This window comes from Mytilus trossulus, chromosome 7 (genome assembly GCF_036588685.1).
Source record: "Mytilus trossulus isolate FHL-02 chromosome 7, PNRI_Mtr1.1.1.hap1, whole genome shotgun sequence".
In the NCBI taxonomy this organism is placed as follows: domain Eukaryota; kingdom Metazoa; phylum Mollusca; class Bivalvia; order Mytilida; family Mytilidae; genus Mytilus; species Mytilus trossulus.
In genome coordinates, this window is record NC_086379.1 from 56,391,965 (window position 1) to 56,416,098 (window position 24,134).

The window sequence follows — 24,134 nt, forward strand, 5'->3', positions numbered from 1 at the left end:
TTGCAGTTTTAGCCTATAGGTTCAATTGAACCAAATGAGTCATGTAAAGAGATTTTTATTTTCAGCACTTCAATTTGATAAAGTATTATTTCTTTATGATATTCCACCTGAAACTACTGAAGAAGTTCTCAGAGCAATGTTTGATTGCCCAATTTGCATAATCCCTCTTGATGAAGAGGGCAATAACATGGGGTAAGTTGAAACCAGCTGCTTTTGATTTACTGGACCTTCAGTTCTTTTCAATCATGAAAAGATATCCCTCCAGAAACACCTAATATTAATTTGATATGTGCTTTCTAGAGGATGAATAATAACTTGCAGAAAAAGATTACTCAAAATGACTAACTTCTATGACCTTCTATTGTTTCAATTTCTTTGCATCAGAATTATGGCTGACATTTTCAGTCATAAGACAATGACTGCATCATAGAATTCTCTAATGTTTAGACTCAGCACTGGCAATCCAGTTAAGAATTCCTTAAATGCAGTTTAGATTTTGTAAACTGGCATGAAGTTTCTATAATCTAGATATGACCATGAGTCCTTTATTACATCTTGTACTAAAGAGATACTAAGTACTGTTCAGACTGTTCCACGTCATCCAAGGGCAGTCATCACACTGAACCAAAGGCCCAGCAGCCCAGGCTTGTAACATTGCTCTCGCCCTGTAAAAATCCTATCTACTGGCCAACAGAATGTAACTAAAATTTTGCAAAAATTCAGCTAGGGTGCCTGTAGATTTAAAAGTTTTTTGATAATACTGCAAGGGGTTTGAATCCTCTACAAAATCACACTGAACAGTACAACAAATTTTTGATACAAGATATTGTGGTGAATTTGCATTGCAAGGGGTTATTATCCTTTGTATTATGGGTATTTTCACCCAACAGGACTATAAAGTGTATTTAGATTTTATAAAATAAGATTTTCTTATTTATTTATGGTCTTGCTTCAAAGCATATCAATTTAGATTTATGTATATTTGAAATAAGGGACAATGTATTGATTTATTGATTTGATATTTATGAAACATTCTAGTACTGGTAAGTATAATTTAAAGTATAAACATGAGTAACTTTCCATACAGCCGATGACATCACTCTAAAAATGATAATGACAGATACAAAAAGTAAAACATCGATGAAATTTTTGGAGAAAACAGATTTGCAAACATAATTTAAGGATGTCTGCTGGTCATGTTTTTGAATTCTTGTCATATTTTCGATTTTCTCAGGTTTTATCCATCCAAATGTATTAAAAAAATTTTTACACGACACCCCACTTTTGTCTTCATAAATCTGTTCAATAGATCATTTCAGATTTAGTGATCCGGCGGCATGAAATCCTTGTTATTTTTTCTTGGTTTAAAGGGTAAAAAACAATTCCAATGTTAACAAATAGTAAAGTCTGAAGAAAACCCTTTTCCCGCCATTTTCTAAATGTCTCAGATTTTGAAAACTACACACGAGACTAATGATTTTATTACTTTATTTTGTTTAAATATCAAAGTTGTTTTCAAATTAAGCAACCACATGAAATCCTTGTTATTTTAAATTAGAGCAGCAGACATCCTTAACTTCCAATTAAAAAAATAAGATAAAAGAAAAACTAACTATAAGTGTGTGATCATTATATAAATACATCCATTACCAACAAGAAAAATTCTTTTGCCTAAAAAGTACATTTAAGTTTCGAGAGGTTGTCATATTTCTCACATAAATTACAATTATTATGCAAGTTCATTCAAATGTGTTTAAAATGTTTTCACGAGAAAGTCAACATCATTTAATCTTGATAATTCTTTTTTTTTGGTTATAAATTAGTGTGTTTTTTGTGACAAGACAACTTTAAAATAAGTATACTGATTTTGATTACTTTATTGAATTTTGAATGGTTATTCTATACATGCAATGAATGTTAACAAGTGATAACAGTTATCTGATCATAACACAATGTATTATCGGTATTTAAAGCAGAAGTAAGTTTTTCTCCCAATGATTTTAGGGCAGCATTTTTAGAATTCCGTTCCAAGAAGGCAGCTAAACAATGCCATACTGACAACACAGACATTGAGATTGGAGAAAAGAAATGCAAGTTGTACAACAGATACCTGGTTGGTGGAACCAAAGGTTAGTTATTTTATTATGGAAAATTGGTTAATTTCAAGACAAGTATTTTCAATATAAAAGAGAAGAAGATATAGCGATAATGTCAATGAGACAGCTATTCAATGGCACAAAAACAATAATCTAAAAGTCATTCTATATTAAGTACAATAAGATATAAAGTGTGTGCTTTAAAATCAGCAGGGTTTTACAATAAAATAGGTATGATGTATATTTGTTTGAATGACCACAGTAGAGTTTATTTTGTAGGATGTATTGAGCAAGGCTTGTTCATTGTATTCAATGTTCAAAATTTCTGAAGTTCATAGGTGCATTTTGCAATGTTTATGGATTTGTAGAAGAAACAACATGAATAGTTTCTATGCCAAAATAAAATACCTGCATTTGGTATTTTACATAGTATACCATTTCCTTAGACTGATAGGAACAGATCAGTCAATTGATAGTCTGAATCAATGATAGAATTCTATATTTTTTCTGACGAGAATAGTTTGTTTTTTTTTGGCCAATAAGGATAGTTTTTCTAATTTTTGCAGATGAAGATGATGCATATGAAAAGGAAGAGAAAGAAAAGCAAAAGAAAGAACAGGATCGTAAAGCTATGGCAGGACAGAAAAAAGTTCAGAACCAACCAAGAGCTCGGGGTGGTACTGGAAAAGCCAACAACAAAAGACAGGCTATAAAACAGAAATTCAATCAAGCAAGACAAATGGGACAATTTGGAGGGCGACAAGGAGGAGGGAACTATGGTGGCAGTGGAGGAAATTACAGTGGTGGTGGTGGAAACTATGGTGCCAGTGCCCGTGCCAGTGGTGGAAATTATGGTGGTGGTAGTGGCATGGGCGGTGGACGAATGAGTAATATGAGCCAAGGAGGCCAAGGAGACCAAGGAGTGAGTACAAGTAGCAGTTCAACTTTAATACAACAGCAAAACAAATTTGGTAGTATATTGCTATCATGTGTCATTGTCATCGTCTGACGATATTTGGTTTCTGGACAATAACTATAGTTTAAGTGTATGGATCTCTATAGAATTTAACCAGAAGGTTCAATACCACAAAAGGGAGATTGGGATTGTTTTTGAGGGAGAGGGTCCCAGCTGTTTAGCAGAAAGGGTAGTTTCAAGCATTTTTCTAGTTTCGGGACAATGACTTGTGTATAAGTATTTTGATTGCTCTGAAATTGCACCACAAGGTCCAATACCACAAGAAGAAGGTTTGGAAGCATTTTGGTGGTAATTACCCAAACCATTCAGGAATAAGAAGTCAAAAGGGTCTAAAACAAGCATATTGCTATTGTTCATTGGATAGTTGAATTATTTATTTTCATTTGAATTGTTCTTTGGAAAATGTAAAAAAAATGGACACAAAAAAATGTCATTGTAATTAAGAGAATTACTGTTCGGCAGAAGTCTTAACTTGGGTCTTAGAAATTTAACAGTATTGCAACCAAAATGTATCTCCATGCAGCTTATTGTCCCCACAGGAATGTTCTACAAAGACTGTTATTCCAAAAAAAAAATGATTTGACAGCTCATATCCTATTATAAACAATGCCATGTTTGACTTGTTTGTTATGTGCCCTTACATATTTAGAAGGATCTTTCAAATGCCAAAAAAAAGAAATGGACCTCTTTTGGCTCACTTCAGTAGAACAAATTATTATGCCCCTTTTAATATGAATATTTGGTTGTAGGTTAGTCCAAACTTGATGATGAATCAGATGATGGCTATGATGAGGATGAGTCAGGGTATGGGAGGTGAAGGTATGGGAGGAGGAGGCAGTGGTATGGGTCGTGGCATGTCACGGATGGGTAACCAGAGAGCCATGTCAGCTGGAGGAGGAGGAATGGGAGGTGGACGAATGGCATATGAGGATTATGGAGATTATGGTGCATTTGACGATTACGAGAGTGGATATGGACAAGGCAGAAATATGGGTGGTATGGGAAATATGGGAGGTGGAGGTGGAGGAGGAGGAGGCATGGGTGGTAAGTATTTTAAAAATTTTAGACCAGCTTGTTGAACCTGTAATATTTTGTTTCTTTGTCTAAATCTGACTATGCATAGCATCACTAAATAACAAATTTGAAGGAAAAGTTTAATCATTGATATCAAGTTTGCAAGTTTAACTTTTTTGTCATTTGAAAATGTTTGTGAAAATTATAAAAAAAAAAAAAAAAAACCTTTTCACTTTGCTTGCATAATTTTTTTTAATGAAAAGTGAAAAAAATGAAGGGAGTCTTTTTGCATCTTGTTATTCTGGTAGGTTGAAGAAAAATGGATAATTATTTTTCTTTGCATTTTGCCAAATTCATACTTTAAACACTGGACACTTTTAATTTGCAAAACACTCATTTGCAAATCCGCCGCCGCCTCAAACAAAAGCTACAATATCATGTATATGACCAAAATGTGCGGAATTACATGGGATTCAATAATATCATTGGTTTTCTACTGTTTCTTTCATATTTATTTTGCAATTTGAATTATAAAAACATGGGATTTTCAATATCCCATGGGACAGGGCAAAATCCCATGGGATTGACCATTATCCCATGGGATTTTGGTTAAATCCCATGGGATTTTTTTTGGTCCCATGGGATAATTGTAGTCCCATGGGATATTTGTTGTCCCATGGGACAAAAAAAATCCCATGGGATTTTTAATATCCCATGGGACAAATTAAAATCCTATGGGATTTTAATTGTAAATATATAGATATAAACATACAGTAATGTGTATGTTACAATGTATTCTATTTGGTAGTAAATTATTATAATATGAATCTTTTTAATTGAATATCTTTTTTTCTTGGGAAATGTTAATTTAGCATATTGTTCTATAACTGTTCAAAACTAAACTTTTAAACAACAAAGCAGATAATGTAAGTATCAATATATGTTTATTCATGAATTATAGAATACTTTCTTAAAACACAATTATTTCCCATTTGAAATCAATAAAAACTCTATTGTTAGGCTTAAAATACTACATGTACTAGTAGCTATTTAAGTAAATCTAAATTTTTTTCACAATTTCCTCAACACAAAACATTAATAGTTTCTTATCATCCAGAGTTGTTTGATGGTATAGTCCACTTTTTGGTCATTCAGCACAGAACTTTGACATTATTTTGGTTTCAATATTTTTTTGTATTTAAAAGAACTTCAAATCATTGACTGAGTGATGAAAATAATAACTGATCCAACTTTTGTCTTTATATTTATTCTGGTCTTGTTTTTATGTTTTCTCCATTTATTCTAGGTGGTGAATTTCAATCCTTCTGAAAAAGAACCAATAAAATTTAAAGTAATGTATTATACTGTTAAAATCATATTATTGCTACATGTATGCAAACAATTTTGTATTATTATAATACAAAATTGTTTGCATACATGTAGCAATAATATGATTTTCAATAAAAATAGCTATGCGGTATGGATTTTACTGATTGTTAAAGGTTGTCTAGTGTCATCAGTTGCTAACGGCCTACATCCTTTGGTCTCTGATGGAGGGTTGTCAAATTAGCAATATACCACATCTTCCTATTCTAATACCATATAACAATCAATTAATTTGTTCTTCTTTATAACATTTGGGTATTTTCTCAAGTTATATACATAATATATATACTGTAAATTCAGAATTAATGTGAGTTTTTTTTTTATTGGGAAAAATGCAACGGAGTTGTAAACGCAATAATTTAAACTCACATTATGAAATATTCTTATATATGGATTAAACAAGATTTTTCTCAAAATCGTAAAATTTTAAATCGCATTTAAGTCTAAAATGACAGAATCGCAATAATAAATGCACGCAATATTTATGAATATACAGTATAAAGATCAATGTTAAAACTGACAACTATAATAACATTCCATTATTCATAATCTTCACAAGAATTTGTAATATATTATACAAAATGTAGACAACAGAAACAATATTTCTTTAAGCTTTTGAAGTTCTGACAGATTACAATTTGTGTTTTATTTCAATGAAAAAATACCTTGAACTCTTTGAACATATTGGAAATTATAACATTGATACAAAAAAATGTTTCATCCTTATTTTTTGTGTTGTTGGCTTGCTGTCTCATTTTAATATACATTTATACATACATCAATAATCTTCTTCTTTATTCAAAGTAAAAATGGGATATTTTTGATTTTGATATCCCAAAACATTATAGTTCTATCAAATAACTTATTACCAAGTTCAAAAACACCAATGACTGTTTGATATTAATTTTAAGACATGTATCAATGTTCCAGACCATATCAGTATTTGGATCTTACGTTTACGGTCCAGAACTTACAGTCCCACCATATTTGTACAGTCAGACCATTTAAGTATACTTGTACTGTCTGGTACCAGCTCGACCAAACATGTGTTTTTATTTTAATTGCAATTAAACTTTTTGTATTAATCTATTAAAGTCAAAGATTTCAGTTATGTTGATCTGTGCTGTACATTTGTTTCTAATAAACTTGACCAACTTCTTAAAATTGGGCAGACTGTATGCGTACAGTCCAAATACTTGTATGTTCTGGAACATAAACATGATTAACAAGCATTTGGCAGGATGTCATGCTAAAATCCCATTAATATTAGTACTAAATTTTGAGTATATACATGTAAATCCACAAGTTACTTACTGAAATTCATGGCGAACACTCACCAAAAGCTTAAAGAGGATACAATTTAGAGAAAAGACTGAACAGATGAATGCGCTAACACTATCAAAACAGAGCATAAAACTTACTGAAAAACAAGATGTTTTACATTTATCCAGGAGCAGGATAATTGAAAAGTTTTTTTTTTCTTTCTCTGCCATCCATCATATAACCTTTGAATTCATTCATGCAAAATATGAAAATCTGCAAAGGTAAGACCTTGAACCTCAGCTTATCCACATTTTGAATTTTGAACTGCATACTTGTCCTTTTCATCTTGCTGACAACCTAAACATAAAAAAATGATAAAAACATAATTCTAGATTGACTTTGCGTTTTTATTTTTGTTGGTACAAGCAATTTTCTCAACTTTAAAACGAAAATATCATCACCAAAAAGGAGGTCATACTAACCTCCAAAATATTTAAACAAACCGAAATTATTACTTGATTGAAAAAATGGCATAGATACTCTTATTTTTGAAAACTTGATGTCTATTGCATACTTATATTCCTTTGTACGAGAGTATGCATATTTAGATGGACTCCATGGACCTTAATGTTAAATAAGCATGATTAATTTTACAGTTTTTCAGCTCTGTGTGTACATTTTGAGAGAATCTTGCAATACTGTATATTCTGATAGTCAGAACTTATTGTGAGGTTTTTATTAATACAACTGAAAGCTGTATCTCATTTTCATTTCTGATACATATTTATGAGCTGAAGACCAGTGCTGAAATCTTCTCACTGCATTGAAGACCCATAGGTGACATACGGTCGTTGTCTGCTCTTTGATTGGGTTGCTGTCTCTTTGTCAAATTCCTAGTTTCCACTTCCCATTTTATAACATGTATTCTGATTTTTCTTAAATTACAATATTGAATCATGCAATTTTGTCCATTATTAAAAATATGGTAAGCAAAAATAAATGCACAAAAAATTTAACATTGTTATATATGTAAAAGGCTTTTTTTTAAATTCAAAACAGTTGCCTACACTGTTAATTTCCTTGTTTGATTTCATATTTTTAAAGCCTTTATAGCTAGCTAGATGGTATGCAGGGGCGGATCCAACCATTTTAAAAAGCGGGGGTTCCCAACCCAAGACAAAGGGGATGGTCCTATATTCATTTGATTTGTTTTATTGTCTCATACAAGAATATAGATGGTTTGAGGGTGGGGAACAGGGATCCGGAAATTTTTTCACCTAACCACTGGGGATCTCAACCATTTAAAAGTTTCTCAAACATGTAGGGGTGGACCGTGGGGGTGACCCCAATGGACTCTCCCTATATTTCATTTGATTTGTTTTATTGTTCTATACAAGAATATATATATGGTTTTATAATAGGGGTGGGGATCTTGACCGTTTACAAGTTTTCAAACTACAGGGGGTGGGACTTCCCTTTTATTTTATTTCATTAATTTTATTGTCCCCGACAAGAATATATATGGTTAAGGGGTGGGGATCTGGATCGTTCACAAGATAAGAGCACATTCTCAAATTGAACAGGGTGGGGTAACCCCCAAAGACCTCCTTTTAATTTCATTTCATTTGTTTTATCGTCCCATTTCAAGAATTAATATGATTTAGGGGTGGGGATCTGTACCGTTTACAAGATAATAGCATATTCTCAAATTGAAGGGGGTGGGGATTACCTCCCATGGACTCAATACCTTTTAATCCCCCCCCCCCCCCATACCTTTTAATAGGTCCCATTGCACAGATAGTTTACATTATTTTCCCTTGATTTACACTTTAGATATATACACTACACAGGATGACAGGTGTAATTTTTTTTTTTTAAAAGATAATACAACTGAAGACCACAGTAGTGGATCCAGAATTTTTCATAAGTGGGGGCCCGCCGACTGCCTAAGAGGGGCCTGCTCCTGCCATGCCACAGTGATTCCATATTTAATCAACCATTTTTTTTCCCAAACAGGGGGCCCTAACTCCTGATCACCCCTTTTTTCCCCTCATTTCAATCACCCTGATATAAATTTAGTTTTATCACTTACAATAGGAATGGTTTGAATTCCCCAAAAATTCTTATACATGTATACCATTAATATCAACATATTTCATTTTTGATAAATGAAAGGCAAAAGTTTTGGTAGAAATGGATAGTGGGAAGCTTTCAGATTCACACCATGCCGGTGGCTGTGTTCAAAGTGCTGGGTTTTTATGACCCTCGTTGTTTGCGGACTAACTATTTAGGCCAGTGGTGGATAATAGTGTGCGTGCATTAATCTTCTATACCTTCTTAATCAATATATTCAAATACTGACGGCAAGTGTTGTAATGTATCAATGTCTTATTTGAAATCACCGTGCTATTTACATGTGGGATCGAAAGTGCAGGGGAAGGAAACTTGTCAATTATGATTATTTCTAAGCCAAAATAAAATGAGCCGCCGTAAAATTAACCTTGGGTATTCCTCAAATTGGTGCAAGAAGCTTTACGGGCTGACTACTAATACATGTCTTAATCTTAAAATAACTCGGCAACGTCAAATAACAGTTGCATGTAAGGCTCGTCTCGGCTGGGTGTCTTTTATTCTGTCTTTTTTTAGTTATATTTTTAATAACTTACACTTTTTTCCATTATTCTCTTTCTTTCACTATTCTTTATTCCTTTTTTTCTTTGTCCTTTGTTCTCTATTCTGTTAATTCACATCCATACCCTCTTATGTGGACTTACGCAGAGACATATATACAGAGATTGGCAACTGTGTATATATGTCTCTGACTTACGGTAGTTTATTTTTTAGTTTTGGCAGAGATATTAGATACAATATATATGTCTCTGGTTCTGGTATTATGCGATAAGTCAATTTCTTTTTCATGCAGTGTCATGAAATATAATGGTTTTATGCATATCAGCCAAGATTGTGCGTCACATTTTAATAAACAATTCAACACTATATATACACGTTATGTGAATTTTATTAAAATCGACGAAGAACATGAATTTGGCAGCTAGTGCTCCTTAAACAGGTAAAGTTCAATTAATAAATTCTGATCTACTGGCATTCAACACCAAATTACTTACTTGCTGTATATTGATAAATTTGATTGTATATTGTCAATACCTCAACATCGAGAATACGTCATGTGAGGTGTTGGTCGCTATGTTTGATACGGGGTCACCGGTTGCGGCTTCGAGACAGAGAAAAAAATCTAGGTAAAAAGTGTAGAATTTTGTTTTTGAAAATTTGAGTTGTAAATTTTCCTAAAAAAGTACTTAATTCCGTTCATCTAGTTGTAAATTTTCCAAAAAAAAAAACTTCATCTATTAGGGGTATAAACAAACACTGAACAAGAAAAGTATAAGTAAACAGACAGAAAGTCGTTGAATTAATTATTTTACAATTGTTTACATATATGAGAGAATGTTTTAGGCGAATTTTCTTTAATTACAGTTAAATGTATTTTAGGTTCAGGAAATGATTTATTCTTCGGGTACGTCTTAACAACCGCTCAGGACCTACTGAGTGCACTTAGGACGACTACATGTCCCCATTCAAATGCATTGATCGGCCAAAAAAAAAGGGGGGGTTCCAACCCCCGAAAACCCCTCCCCCCTCCTCTGGATCCCCGCCTGAATCGAACTGAGATAGATATGTTAATTCTTATAAAATAATGAGGGCACGTGTCACTGATTACACAACTACTGAGCCATGATTTTTTTTAGGAATTGTATTGTTAGTTCAGTTTTACTTTTAACATGAATTTGCATATATATAGAAAAAAATAAAATATCTCATGCGATGTACTTTTTCAGTTTATTTTTCATGATGACGGGTAAATTAATTTGTTGTGTTTTGCAGTTCACGAATAAAGAAAATTATTTTATAGTTTTTTTCTGTAACAAGTTCGATTTTTGTCTCTCTCTCTCTCTCTCTCTCTCTCTCTCTCTCTCTCTCTCTCTCTCTCTCTCTCTCTCTCTCTCACTCACAAACACAATGTTGACTGAATATCAAATTTTATTGAATTTGTATATCTTTATTCTCAACAAACCATTATACAAGAGAAGACAATTATGTAAAATATTCAGTTTAACTTTAACGGAAATCTGTGCACGAAGACTTAGTTGTGGTTTGAACGGATTTCGTGTCAATAACTGTCTTCGAAAAAGTCTTTCTCGCTGTAACAAAAATCATTTTTTTTAAATTAAGTTTAGAATCTTACTACAATTTAACTTACATATTGTTTAGAAATAATTATACCCAAAATATCATAATTTTCAAAAAAGGAGACGAAAACGGAGACAAGTTCATTTTCAGAATGTATGTTCACATTGAAATTCGTTTCAGGCTTGTGAAACTGGACAAAACGACTTTAATTAGAGAAAAAAACCTTAATAAATGCGGATTTCTTAAAACATTCGTATAACTCAAAAATAAAATTCCTGGACAAGTTCGATAAACATGACAAATAATATCTAACTACATGTATATTAGTTTGATTGTTTGAAAAGTACGGCTTTTACAGTTAAGAACGGATTCCATATACAAACTTTAATTAATATAAATTCTTTAAAAGTATGAACATTTATTTCCCTTTTCAAAATCGTACAAAGAATTAATGACTGGTCCAGGACAGGATAATTAAATTAAGAATAAAACTTAAAAATTAATGGAACGAAATTTTAATAAAATACGAAAATCTTAAAACATCGTGATATTCATTTTAAACGTCACAATATTACTTCCCGCATGGTCACACTGTATACTAACAACACAATATATAAACAACGATAAAGATAATCAAATCAATTTGGTTGATTGGATAGTTCATGGCTCAGTAGTTGTGTAATCAGTGACACGTGCCCTCATTATTTTATAAGAATTAACATATCTATCTAAGTTCGAATTCAAATTCTACCAAATTTAACTGTAAAATAAGAAGCGTATAACCAGAGTCATATGTATTATATGTCTCTGGTATAACGAATATATGCATCCATCCTGTGTGCGATGACTATAAAGGGTCCTGAGTGCACTTCGTATATATGTCATTAGTGCAATCAGGAGGTTCTTCAAGCGGTGTTAAGGCGTACCGTTATTCTTCTGGCGGCTTCAAAAAAAAAATTATTTTCAATAACTTTAACACAAGGAGACATTTTTGTTTTTTGACAGCATGAACCCCAGTTAATGAGCAAACACAAATTAAGAAAGAAAATCGTTTACAATTAAATTTTATAAAAGGGAAAAAGGGGGGGGGGGGGGTAATAAACAAATTATATTTACGCTCACATACTTCTAAAAAGATTTGCATACGTAAGCTCTCTATAGATAATGTTAAATTATTTCAGGAGTTTTGAAAAAAGAATATATACAGTTTAATTTCGACTAAAATAGTGATTCTTTTTATAGATTTGGTACCTCAGTTTCGACTCAACATTTCTTTTTGAATTGTTAGATGGCAAACGAAAGTAGACAAACCCTAATTAAGCAGGGTTTCACAAGTTGATATCCAAGCGGCCCACATTTTTGTACATCGAATAAGATCTATATTTTCAACGTTTTCAAAATGAAATAACTTGAATTGAAAGTTTCCCAACTGTGAAATTTTTTATTTCTAAACGTCTTTAATTATTATTTCGGAAATAAAAAAATATTTAGCATATTCATATATTTTCATAATTTTTTCCTTTTTCTAGCAAAGTTTACTTCTATATGTTTTTAACCATCACCAGCGACATATTCTCTGCCATCAGCAATTAGTCCTAATTATTAAAGATCAATTGACCAAATTCAAATGATGATTGGTATATCGTATTGAATATGACCATAGGTCATCCGTGACGTATCCCAAATAACGGCGCATGCCGATAGATAGTTTATTAATTAGCGTCTCGCAATTTAAATTTCATCAAGGGGACTTAATTAAACCAGTTACTATACAAATCTGGAAAAAACGATGTACATGTACTTTTTAATATTTTTAAAACAAATTACAAAAACGTTTAGTATAAAAATCACCGAATATAAATGTTTCTTTCTGCCTAAAATATATTTGCAGGTTTTGGCATTTGTAAATAACATTAACGTTTTGGAATCATAATGCAAAAGACAGTCGATTCAAACTGAAATAACTTCTTTAAAGATGGTTTGATTTTTCAGAGACACATGTATTATATGTACGTGTATAATATATGTCTCAATACATGTATTATATGTCTCTGATTTTACCAAAACAAAAATTACAAAATTATAAAATAAGTTTATATCAATCGAATGTATACCCTGAACTCTCACTATTATATATACATGTCCTAAGTTACTTAATGTCCTGTGTGCAACCAAGAGATCCTGAACGGTTTTTAGACGTACCATTATTTTATATGCATATATTTAAAGCTGTTCTTAATCATATGCATACTAGGTATCAGTGGCGGATCCAGGGGGAGGGATTCGGGGTGTTGGAACCACTCCTTTTTTGAACGATCAATACATTTGAATGGGGCCATATGGTTGGAACTACCCCTCCCCCTTTTGTCCTGGGTTGGGACCCCCCTTTTTCACATTGCTGGATCCGCCACAGAGGTATATTTATATATATGTGTGTATCAGACCAAATGACTTGCCAATTAGCAGAGGCGGATTTCGTTTTTTTCCAGCCGCCCCCCCCCCCCCCCCCCCCCCCTTAATCTTGGGAAACAAATGGTAGATTATATAGGGAATCACGGAAGCATGACTGGACGTGACCCATCTAAGGCAGTCAATGAGTCCCCACTCAACCATCAAACATTGCTTAGTTCTAGTTATCTTAGGTCCTAGTGTGAAATAAAGCCAATGGGTCTTTTTAAACACATCTTAATTCATACATGTATACGTTTTCTCACGGATTTGTTCATGCAATAATGAAATTATGTTTAATCAATGCGTAATTACTGAAGTTTATATATATTTGCTACTTTTCTTCTTAATTTCATATAAATTATTTATTTATTTTTTTCTCGTCGAAAAATAAGTGTTGAAATAGCGAATGGACACAGATACCTTATCACATTTAACAAAACAAATGTTGTATAATGTCATCAATCTGTATTACACGTAGACAGGATGTTCTCTAGAAAACTATACGTTATACACACCCGAGAATACACGCACTGTCGTAATGGAAAAATACTGTATGTTAGTTACCTGTAATCAGCTTTGCAACACCGTCATAACAGCTCAAAAAGATTTTCTTCAAATCAAAATGGAATATTAATTTTTTCTTTAAAATTTAAAACTTTAAAAAGCAGACTTTGACAAAATTATGAAATAGAAAGAATTGAACAATTTAAAATCGTATTTTAACAAAGATTTAGATAAAACTGCATAGGTTCATATCGTTTGATTCAACGTTTGTTTGGTTATTTTTTAAGGATCGTTGTAAAATTATATATCAAAATACTGACACACACCAGTTTGCCATCTCAGTATGCAAGGCAAGGGTGCTTGGTGAGGTGCTGGAACTTGATGTACATGTATCATTAAGTTACAGTTCTGTTAGGATTTGACTGCCTTTTTACAGAGACTTTCTATTCTTACTGTTATCAGTTAGTATAGACTGTTCCTGGCTTAGAATGATGCTCTGCTCAGCAAATGGTGCGTAATTAGCATTTGAATCAAATTTCTTGTAGAAGTAAAAAACACAAATTAATGTATTTGACAACTTTATTCAGGAGCACAGTCTATATTATCCGTCATAAATAACTTCGAGATTTATGTGGAAGTTTACTCTTCTGTCCGATCTATGCTAATCGATGTTCCAGTATATTTCATATATATATTTATTCGTGAGGCCCTCGTCATCATTTAGATTCACTAAAAGCACAGTCGCATAAAGATTTAATAATTATAGCGAAGAAATTGCGAAAATTGGGGGAAATAATAAATTTTTAGTAGCATTATTATTTTAAAATCTGAAGAGGTTCCCCGGCCGTTACTTGCAAATTTAACTCTAAAATGAGAAGTGTATAACGATCTATAACGAATATGTACATCCATCATGTGTTCAGATACGGCGACTATATAGGGTCTGTCATGAGTGCACTTTGTATGCACTGCATGTAATCACTCAGGAGGTCCTCCTGAGCGGTGTTTGACGTACCGGGAAAATCTTATCTGATTCTAAATCAATTCATCGGTTACACTCCCCTGTCACCAGTGATCCTTTTTTGCTGACATTCTGAAAAAGTATTGTGTAGTCCCTGTGTAAGTGTTGACTCTTAATTTGCACATGTGATTTTTTAAGATCTTTTAACATTACCCGGACTTCTGCAAAAAAACAATTATTCAGTTCACTGATTAAGATGGAAGGTAAACGAACAGAAAGTCACAGGACATTCCGAGAAAAAGTCCGAGGACAAAAAGTCAGACACATGTCAGACTCGGACATAAAGTAACAAAGTTGATAGGACAAAAAGTCACAAACAATTTGTTGACAATTGTTTGAATGTAAATTAAAAAAGATTTTGAAATATCTTCTTTTTATTACATATATTCATTTTTAATTTAAGGAAATTGTCATGATTGTTCATCATGTTCATATTATAAAAAAGAAGATGTGGTATGATTGCCAATGAGAAAACTGTCCACAAGAGACCAAAATACACAGACATTAACAACTATAGGTCTTTACGGCCTTCAACAATGAGCCAATCTAAAAAAGATATGGTATGATTGCCAATGAGACAACTGTCCACAAGAGACCAAAATGACACAGACATTAACAACCATAGGTCACCATACAGCCTTCAACAATGAGCAAAGCCGAGGTAAAGCCCATACCGCCTTCAACAATGAGCAAAGCCGAGGTAAAGCCCATACCGCATAGTCAGCTGTAAAACGCAATCATACCATATCTTTTTTTTATATTTACATGTCAAAAAATGCGTGCAAATGTAATCAAAAGCTGCACACATTGTACGTATTGATTTTTGTGTGCAAATGTAATGGTAATGTGTGCAAACCTAAAGCACTGATTTATTTGTTTTTAATAAATTTTAATTACAAAGTTGCTACATCATGTTCATGTATAAAACTTCAAGAAAAATACATAAAAAGAGTGATTTCTTGTTCAAAGAAAAATAATCTTTAAACTAAATTGTGACTTTTTGTCCTGTGACAGTGTGTGACTTTTTAAATGTGACTTTCTGTCCTACATTCAGATTGAAAAGGGGAGTTTGGTTCACCCTGTCTCTCTCTATCTGAGACTACTATCTCATTGATGAGCTTTATGTTTCATCTACAAATGTATTGTGCTTGTCATGTATGTATGTCGGATAAAAGCTCTTCAGAGCTTATGATGTATTGTTATATATAACCGACAATAAATAAATAGCCCCTAACAAGTAAGAATTTAATAGGTTACTTCTTTTTTGTTTTGACATCTTGCAAGGGTTTTTATACCCCCATATTAAAATTATACCCCTACTTTAAAAAAGGGGGGGTATACTGTTTTACCCCTGTCTGTCCATCCATCCTTGCGTCAGTAAATTAATATTTTTCGTCCCATTTTCCTCAGGAACTACAATAGAAGGATTTCTGAAATTTGGTTTCAGGGTTTAATAAATAAGTCAGCTATACCGTGTGATGCATTTTCAGATTCATCACTCCACAACTTCCTGTTTTCCGAACACTTGTATGAATTTACACATGATCATGATGATAGCCAAGTTGAAAGTTGAAAACTAACAACCTAATTTATGTACAAAAAAAAATAAAAAACAGATATGTTTCACATAAACAAACAACAATCAAGTGCTGAATTATAGGATCCTGACTTGAAACAGGCACATCCATAACAAAATGGCAGGGTATAAGGAACTTTGAAAATGTTTAGTTTTTGTGCTTTGGTCTTTTTTCCGGATACTGTAAGCAATAAGGCCCCTTGTGCATGTCCTAATGGCAGATTCATATATAAACCATGACCGCATTTTATTGTTCTTTGGTCAATGATAAGTTTTCTTTGTTTTGTCATTTTATCAGTTTTTCTAAGCATAGGTCTACTTGTTGTTGAATGGAATGAATACAAGGTATCATATAAAAAAGATGTCTGCCTGCCAAGGTTAATTTTACTGTGACCTCTGATTCATAGAATAATGATAATATTCATGATATTGAACAGCAAGAATGATGAGTAAGTTGATGTTATATACAAATAAGGCAAAATTTTCAGTTGCCTACTAATTATGATATAGTAGTTATTTTTGTCATTAAATGATGTTTACCCTTTTATGTGTAGGGCAAGAACATTAAAGATAAAGGGGAAACTATAAACAGAAGAAATTATCAACAAAATAAGATTTACAGAGGTCAACAAAGCCTAAATGGTAAGTCCACTGTTATAAAAGTTTTTGTCCGTGAATAATGATTAAATATTTATTAAAATAAGATGAGAAAACTATCCATCAGAGTTCAATTTAGTGGATGTAACCATTGTAATTACTTATTAGAGGCCATTGATGACCTGTAACATGTGTAAATAATGAGAAAACCCATACCCTATACATGTTATAGTAATCTTTAAAAGACAACACTAACCAAATTTGAAACAGAGCATCAATTCAAACGTCAAATATACCAGACTAATTTATAAAAACAAAAAAATATGAAAAATAAAAATGACGGATATGAACCAACATCAACCACTGAACTATGTACAAGCTCCTTATTGGACAGGTATAATATGGCTGGGTTGATATAAAAATAAGAAACACTTTGCAGTCTGATTTCCAATGAGACATTTCTCCAATAGAGATCAAATGACATTTAAATAGGCTCTAGGGTATAACAATTTCAGAAAAATATTTATTACTTTTTTATCATAACTCATTTTATTTATTACTTTATCATATGGTACACCAAATCATTCAAAACAATCAATTCGGTTTGGCCCCAGATGACTTTTAAAATGTATATATATATCATTGAAAAAGCTCTAAATTTTCTCCCTTTGGTGCAAAAACGCCATTTTTTGGCATTTGAAATATAATATCTTTTTTAACTCATCAGTGGCCTTTATTTTTATGCCCCACCTACGATAGTAGAGGGGCATTATGTTTTCTGGTCTGTGCGTCCGTTTGTCTGTCTGTTTGTTTGTCTGTCTGTTCGTCCATCTGTCCTACTTCAGGTTAAAGTTTTTGGTCAAGGTAGTTTTTGATGAAGTTGAAGTCCAATCAACTTGAAACTTAGTACACATGTTCCTTATGATATTATCTTTCTAATTTTAATGCCTTATTATATTTTTTATCCAATTTCATGGTCCATTGAACATGGAAAATGATAGTGCGAGTGGGGCATTCGTGTACTTTGGACGAATTCTTGTTTATTATAATTTTTAATTAAGCTGTACTTTAACTAAACTTTTATAAAAGTTAAGCGATTTCTGTAATTTAGTACTTGAATATTCAAATGAAAGTTTATCATAATAATCATAAACATGATAAAATAGCCATTTTATTGATCTCTTCACTGATAATTTTTGAGTTTGTGTATTTGTAGGTCAGACATCTTGATTTTCATGGTCATCATTCACAGATCAATACTGAACAGAAAACTTAAAGCTGATATTTTTCTCCATATTGCGACTTTTTTATTAATTTGAAATGGAACGTGTTTTTTCCTACATTTATTTGAAAGAGGAAATTTCAACATGATGACTATAAACAAAAAGGAGTCATATCATCACGATCATTGATGCACAAGAACTTGATCATATAAATACGACAATGTAATTATCAATTGAAAGATGGAAGGAATGAACAAAATATTAGAATGTTGTTGTCCAAATAAACTTGCTTTGTTTTCTCATTTGAATCTCTCCATTCAATAAAGATGTACAGAGGAAGATCTTTGAAGAACAGATTGAAAAAATGTTTTGTCTAAGAATTGCAGGAATATTCTAGTGAATGAAATTATTTATTGACTTCACTCTTATATAGTGGACTGAATAATTGTACATAGCAAGTTGTGATTAAAGAAAACAAAAACTTTAACAAAAAGTGTTTATATTATAAATTTGCAAATATAAGCATACTATTATGTACACCACAAAAGTATATATAATTCAAATTATACAAGTATTGCAATGAAACTATAACAAAGAAAATCTTACCTCATGAAAAGAGTAAACTATTCAGTCAGAATAAAAATATTATATATATATAAAATATTTTTTCAGTTCTATTTTTCATAATAGAATAAACAAGACAAAGATTTCAAAACAATATTTTTTTCATTCATTTAGACATTTCATCATTTTGTTTCAGTGAAAGGACTTTATTCTTCGACTGTAAATATTATTATACATTCCAAAATAAGATTAATCTTTATTGTCATATAAACAAATAAAAAACATGTATGTGACAAAATGAAAAAAAAAATATATACATGTATATATAAAAAATATATTAAAAAAAAAATTTGTATACATTTAAAACATTTTACTACCAAACAGCATTCATTGTTACATACACATAACTTTATATTTATATATATATAATTATAATTTTAATCCCATAGGATTTTATTTTGTCCCATGGGATATTGAACAACAAATATCCCATGGGACTACAATTATCCCATGGGACCAAAAAAAATCCCATGGGATAATGGTCAATCCCATGGGATTTTGCCCTGTCCCATGGGATATTGAAAATCCCATGTTTTTATAATTCAAAATGCAAAATAAATATGAAAGAAACAGTAGAAAACCAATGAAATTATTGAATCCCATGTAATTCCGCACATTTTGGTTATATACATGATATTGTAGCTTTTGTTTGAGGCGGCGGCGGATTTGCAAATGAGTGTTTTGCAAATTAAAAGTGTCCAGTGTTTTTAATAGATTTTGACTATACTGATGAAACAAAACATTTATAAACATGTAAATTGACTTGCATTTATGCATAGCAACATAATTTCAGAAAAATATTATAGATGTACAAAAATAACATTCTTTTAAATTTCATTCTGTTACAGTCAACCAATATAATGTTGCACCCCCAAAAAAAACCTGCACTTTACTATCCACATTAGAATTAAAAAAAAACATTAAATAATGGTTGTAAATGGTTGAATCCAAAGAAACTATCATTAAGATACAAAACAAAATAGAATCGGAAGCTTTTAGCAAATATTGTATTTACTCTTTTGTTCTTTTGTTTAATAATTTTAACTTTTGTAGGACGAAGACCACAGAGCTTAATGGTAAGTTTGATGTTGATGTTTTTAATCCCCCATCCAATGTGTCAGTATAATGAAAATTAACTAAAAACTGAAGTTAATTATAATTTTCTCTGACAGGGTGTAATGTTGTAAGCAAATGTTTTACTTACCAAACAATATTGACATTCGCACTTGAGTAACTTTAGTTAAGTTTTATTTAATATAAGTAAAAGAGATATGGGGTTAAACAATGAAGAAACAGCAACCCAATAAAAAAACACCCAAAAATAAATAAAACATTTCTCAATAATATATCAATGCTACGTTCTGAGCATGCCTTTATATACAAACTAAACACAATAAAATGGCTGTAGAAAAAGACATAATAATAGTTTAATCTGTGTAAAGATGTTTTAGAAAGTCTTGTTTTATTACAGGGTAACAACAGAAGGGGATCATTTGGAAGGTATTAAATGTGAAATATTGCCTGGTTTTACAGACATTTATCTGATACAGATGGATTATAAAGACTTTTAATGGATTATTGTCATCATGTTGTCACCTGTGAAAATGTTATCACTTTTAATTATTTTAAAAGTGTGGTTTATATAATAATACTTGTACATTATTCAGTTTCATTTTTTAAATATTCAATATATGAAATCATAGTTTTGAATTCAAATTTTCGATTAATACTACACATCAACTCCATTTAATCTAAACTAATCTCTGAACAAATTTACATTGTTTAAGAAAATTGGTTTCTTTTTTCAACATTTATATAGAATGTCTTGCAAATTTTCATATTTCATTTCTTAAAATAATATTCATTGTTTCATCATTGTTGTGAAAGAAATTGTGTAATAAATAAATTATTTTATCTATGTGTCATTTATTGGTAACAGTTGCTTGGGTTTTCTTTCTAGACACTTTTGTCTAGAATTGCAAGATTTGATAAAAATATCAGTTCTTGATATAATTAAGGTTCAAACATCAGTCAGTTTCATTTGTGTTGGTTTAAATACCACCAAGTGAAACATTTCTTTCAAAAATAATTGTAAGTCTATATTCTTTGTCAAAGAAAGAATGCCTTCTTGTATTAAGGCCAAAGAAACATTTCTTCAGTTTCATTTGTGTTGGTTTATACAAAGCACCAAGTGAAACTTACATGGATATTGCATTTCTGTGCAGTTTTAGCTCATTGAAGAAGCAATAATTTACTATATTAATTGGTAGATCCACTTCTTCCAATAACACTTGAAGTCTATGACATTCAGGTCAAAGAAAGAGTGCTTCTGTATTTTTCTGATAAGATTGGGAAACTTCATCTTATCAGAATGCTTACATTTATGTTTATTGTTCCTGGAGGGAAATATTTTCTCTTAAATAAAACAAAACACATAACTTCTCTGTGTTCTTTGTAACCAAATTGTTATCACAGAAGCAATATAAATCTCATAAAACAGAACACAAGACTTGTCTCTGTTCTGTTTTAAAAATTGTTTTCACATTAGCACTTATAATTTCATACAACAAAATGCATGACTTGCATGTGTCATGTATTGCCTTGTAGCAATATATATGAAGTTGCTAAATAGGAATGCTACAAATTTGAAAAAAATGAAGACTTATGTTATTTGATAATCAATTTGTCAAGTACATCATCAATGTGAGAATACATTGTTTGCAATAAACAGTTGATGTTGATCTGTGATTATGAACTGGCAATGCATCTCAAAATAGGGAAAAAAACTTCATTTGCAATTAACTTAAATTAAGAGTTTATTTGTAATCCATCAGTGGCTATTAAGGTGTTCTTTTATTGTGTATGGAATATAAAAACTTTGCAATGATTCATTTAGATGTCTGTAAGGGGAGCAATAGTTCATTCATGGGTCTGTAAGAAGACACCACATTGCAAGGCAAAACTTACGACCCTTTTTCATGAAGCAATCCAAACTTCTTTTAAGTTGTTACTCATCCTGAATATGAATGAATTATTTGCCAGTGTTAGGCAAATACTATTTTATTCTTTGATGTAACTTTAATACTGATCCCTATTTAAAGATTTACATACAGTAGTCTCGCTACCATCAGCATATGGCACACATACTGGTAGTATCTGAAATGAAGATATTTACATATCTTTCATGAAGATTTTTGAATGTTTGTTTGCCAGCTTTATACATATGTGCAGACTACAACTTAACATATTGGACACATTAAAAACCTCTAGGATATAATATTTACAATTTTATTTTTTTATAGCCTTTCCATTACATGGGTCTTAAATTTTGTAAAAAGGCAGCAACTGTTACCATATTCAACATCTAACTAAACCATCTGATGAATTGTCCCTGTAAGCATGATTTTCCTATTTTTACAGTGGACCAATCGACCAGAAAGATTCTGTTGTGGACTTGTTTGAGTCGGCCCTTGATGCAGTTGATAGTCAAATGTAAATACATTAAAATTAAGATTCCTCAAGAAAACAATTTGCAAGAACTGTTCTACGAGGGTGATTTTGGATTTGAATGCGAAAACTTGTCTGCTTTTATGATACATGGTACTAGGTTGTTTCAAACTTATTAACCCATTTATTATCAGATTACCCATATATAATTAATAATGATGTGAAACATCACATTAATGTCTATGACTAATGGAAAGTACATGAAAGCTACCACTTTCAACAGCATAGACTATGTCACCAAGAAATAATTGATTAACGTCAAATTCTCCATTTACATGCAAGCTGAAACTTCTGTCAAAGAAGGTATGGAGAAAAACAGCCCTAGATTACATGACAAATGATGCTGTTTTATAATACCCCTTATCCCTATTGTCAGCCATTACTGGATATCACACAGGTTCCCGTAAAATTTTGACGTCTTAAAACAAAATATCTGACGCCACAATGAAAAAGTGATTGTTGTATGCGTCAAAAGTTCAAGCGTCTGGGATTAGTGATAAGGTGTATATGATGACATATTTATCTAAAGAGCTACATTATACAATGGCAAAATGGGTAGCTAGTTCCATGAGGGGACATTCAATTTCTGTAGAAGATTCTTTCCACTTTCCTACAAAGATTTTTAAAGAATATATCGTCTTAAAATAATCTGGACCTCAGTAACTAACTGGTGTGGTGAATGGCTGGTTAGCCCTTGCACAGTCAGTTACATTAAGGGGCTTCAGTGGCCAAGTGGTTAAGTATTTCAACTACAGTAATCACTAACCAGTCAATACTGTAGTTGTGAGATCAAAATCAGCTGGAGCACTTGACTCCAATCTTAATTGACTAGGATAGTCGGTTTTACTACGGAAGGTTGGTGGTTTTTCTCCAATTAAATCTTACCACCACAAAATAGCACATTAGTGTTGAAAGTGGCATTAAACACCAATCAATCAATCTAAGAATAATCTGACTTTTAAAGGCACCAACGGATTCAATAGAGATGAATGTTCAATAGTTTTTGGAGAAAAAGTTTAAACCTTGGTTGCTTCCATCTGTCTCCTGCAGTAATCTTAAAGGACTATTATTCATTCCCATTATTCATAAATTCCTCTCCATATGGAATATACAGGTCATTTAAATTAGCATCTGTTTTTAAGTTTAAAACTGTGCCTGTCTGAATGAGATTGATTCCAAAACCTATTTCATGATATCCTTGAGACCAAATGAAACAATTCCTGAAACATACCTATTTTGGATTTTAACCCTATGCAAAATACTCAGTTATAAGATGCAGCTTTGTATGCAGAGAGATGTTATGATGAGGAAAAAGTATACACATACATACCGTATTTATAATTGATCACATGAAGGTAAGATATATATGTTAAACGGTTTATTTGAAATAAAAGGGGCCATTTTGGTATAAAATGTACATACACAAAAATAATATTTACATGGCTCCTTTAAGGTGATACCTAACATGTTGACTAAAACTTATTTGGCTCACTTAATTTTCACAAAACTTTTGTCTTTTTATGTTACTTTGACCCTTTAACAACAATATCAAAAATTCAAAAATTTTGAACCAACTGTTATGTCAGAAAAATTACACTGGTTATATAGCAGTTTGACAAACACCAATTTTGATCATTGGAAAGCTTAATAATCCTTTTACAATATAACGTAATTAAAACATTTAGCT

The 24,134-nt window shown here is 31.6% G+C and overlaps 1 protein-coding gene and 2 long non-coding RNA genes across 4 annotated transcripts in view; 2 read left to right on the top strand and 1 right to left on the bottom strand.

The window, feature by feature from the left end:
• LOC134725365 (neurogenic protein mastermind-like) overlaps positions 1 to 24,134 on the top strand; it is a 44,236-nt gene that overhangs the window by 16,931 nt on the left and 3,171 nt on the right. For both annotated transcript variants that reach the window (XM_063589122.1, XM_063589123.1), the window contains exons 6-12: positions 66 to 192; positions 2,005 to 2,129; positions 2,663 to 3,018; positions 3,822 to 4,116; positions 19,994 to 20,016; positions 20,412 to 20,440; positions 22,361 to 22,432. In XM_063589122.1, the coding sequence (XP_063445192.1) occupies positions 66 to 192; positions 2,005 to 2,129; positions 2,663 to 3,018; positions 3,822 to 4,116; positions 19,994 to 20,016; positions 20,412 to 20,440; positions 22,361 to 22,432 (1,027 nt within the window). The remainder of the gene's footprint in view (positions 1 to 65; positions 193 to 2,004; positions 2,130 to 2,662; positions 3,019 to 3,821; positions 4,117 to 19,993; positions 20,017 to 20,411; positions 20,441 to 22,360; positions 22,433 to 24,134) is intronic.
• LOC134727158 (uncharacterized) lies at positions 5,079 to 9,164 on the bottom strand. The gene is made up of 3 exons (XR_010108725.1): positions 9,069 to 9,164; positions 6,894 to 7,092; positions 5,079 to 5,411 (listed from the first exon to the last, which is right to left on the bottom strand). It is a non-coding gene; the product is annotated as an uncharacterized LOC134727158 (long non-coding RNA).
• LOC134727159 (uncharacterized) lies at positions 14,908 to 18,842 on the top strand. The gene is made up of 3 exons (XR_010108726.1): positions 14,908 to 15,018; positions 17,051 to 17,138; positions 18,310 to 18,842. It is a non-coding gene; the product is annotated as an uncharacterized LOC134727159 (long non-coding RNA).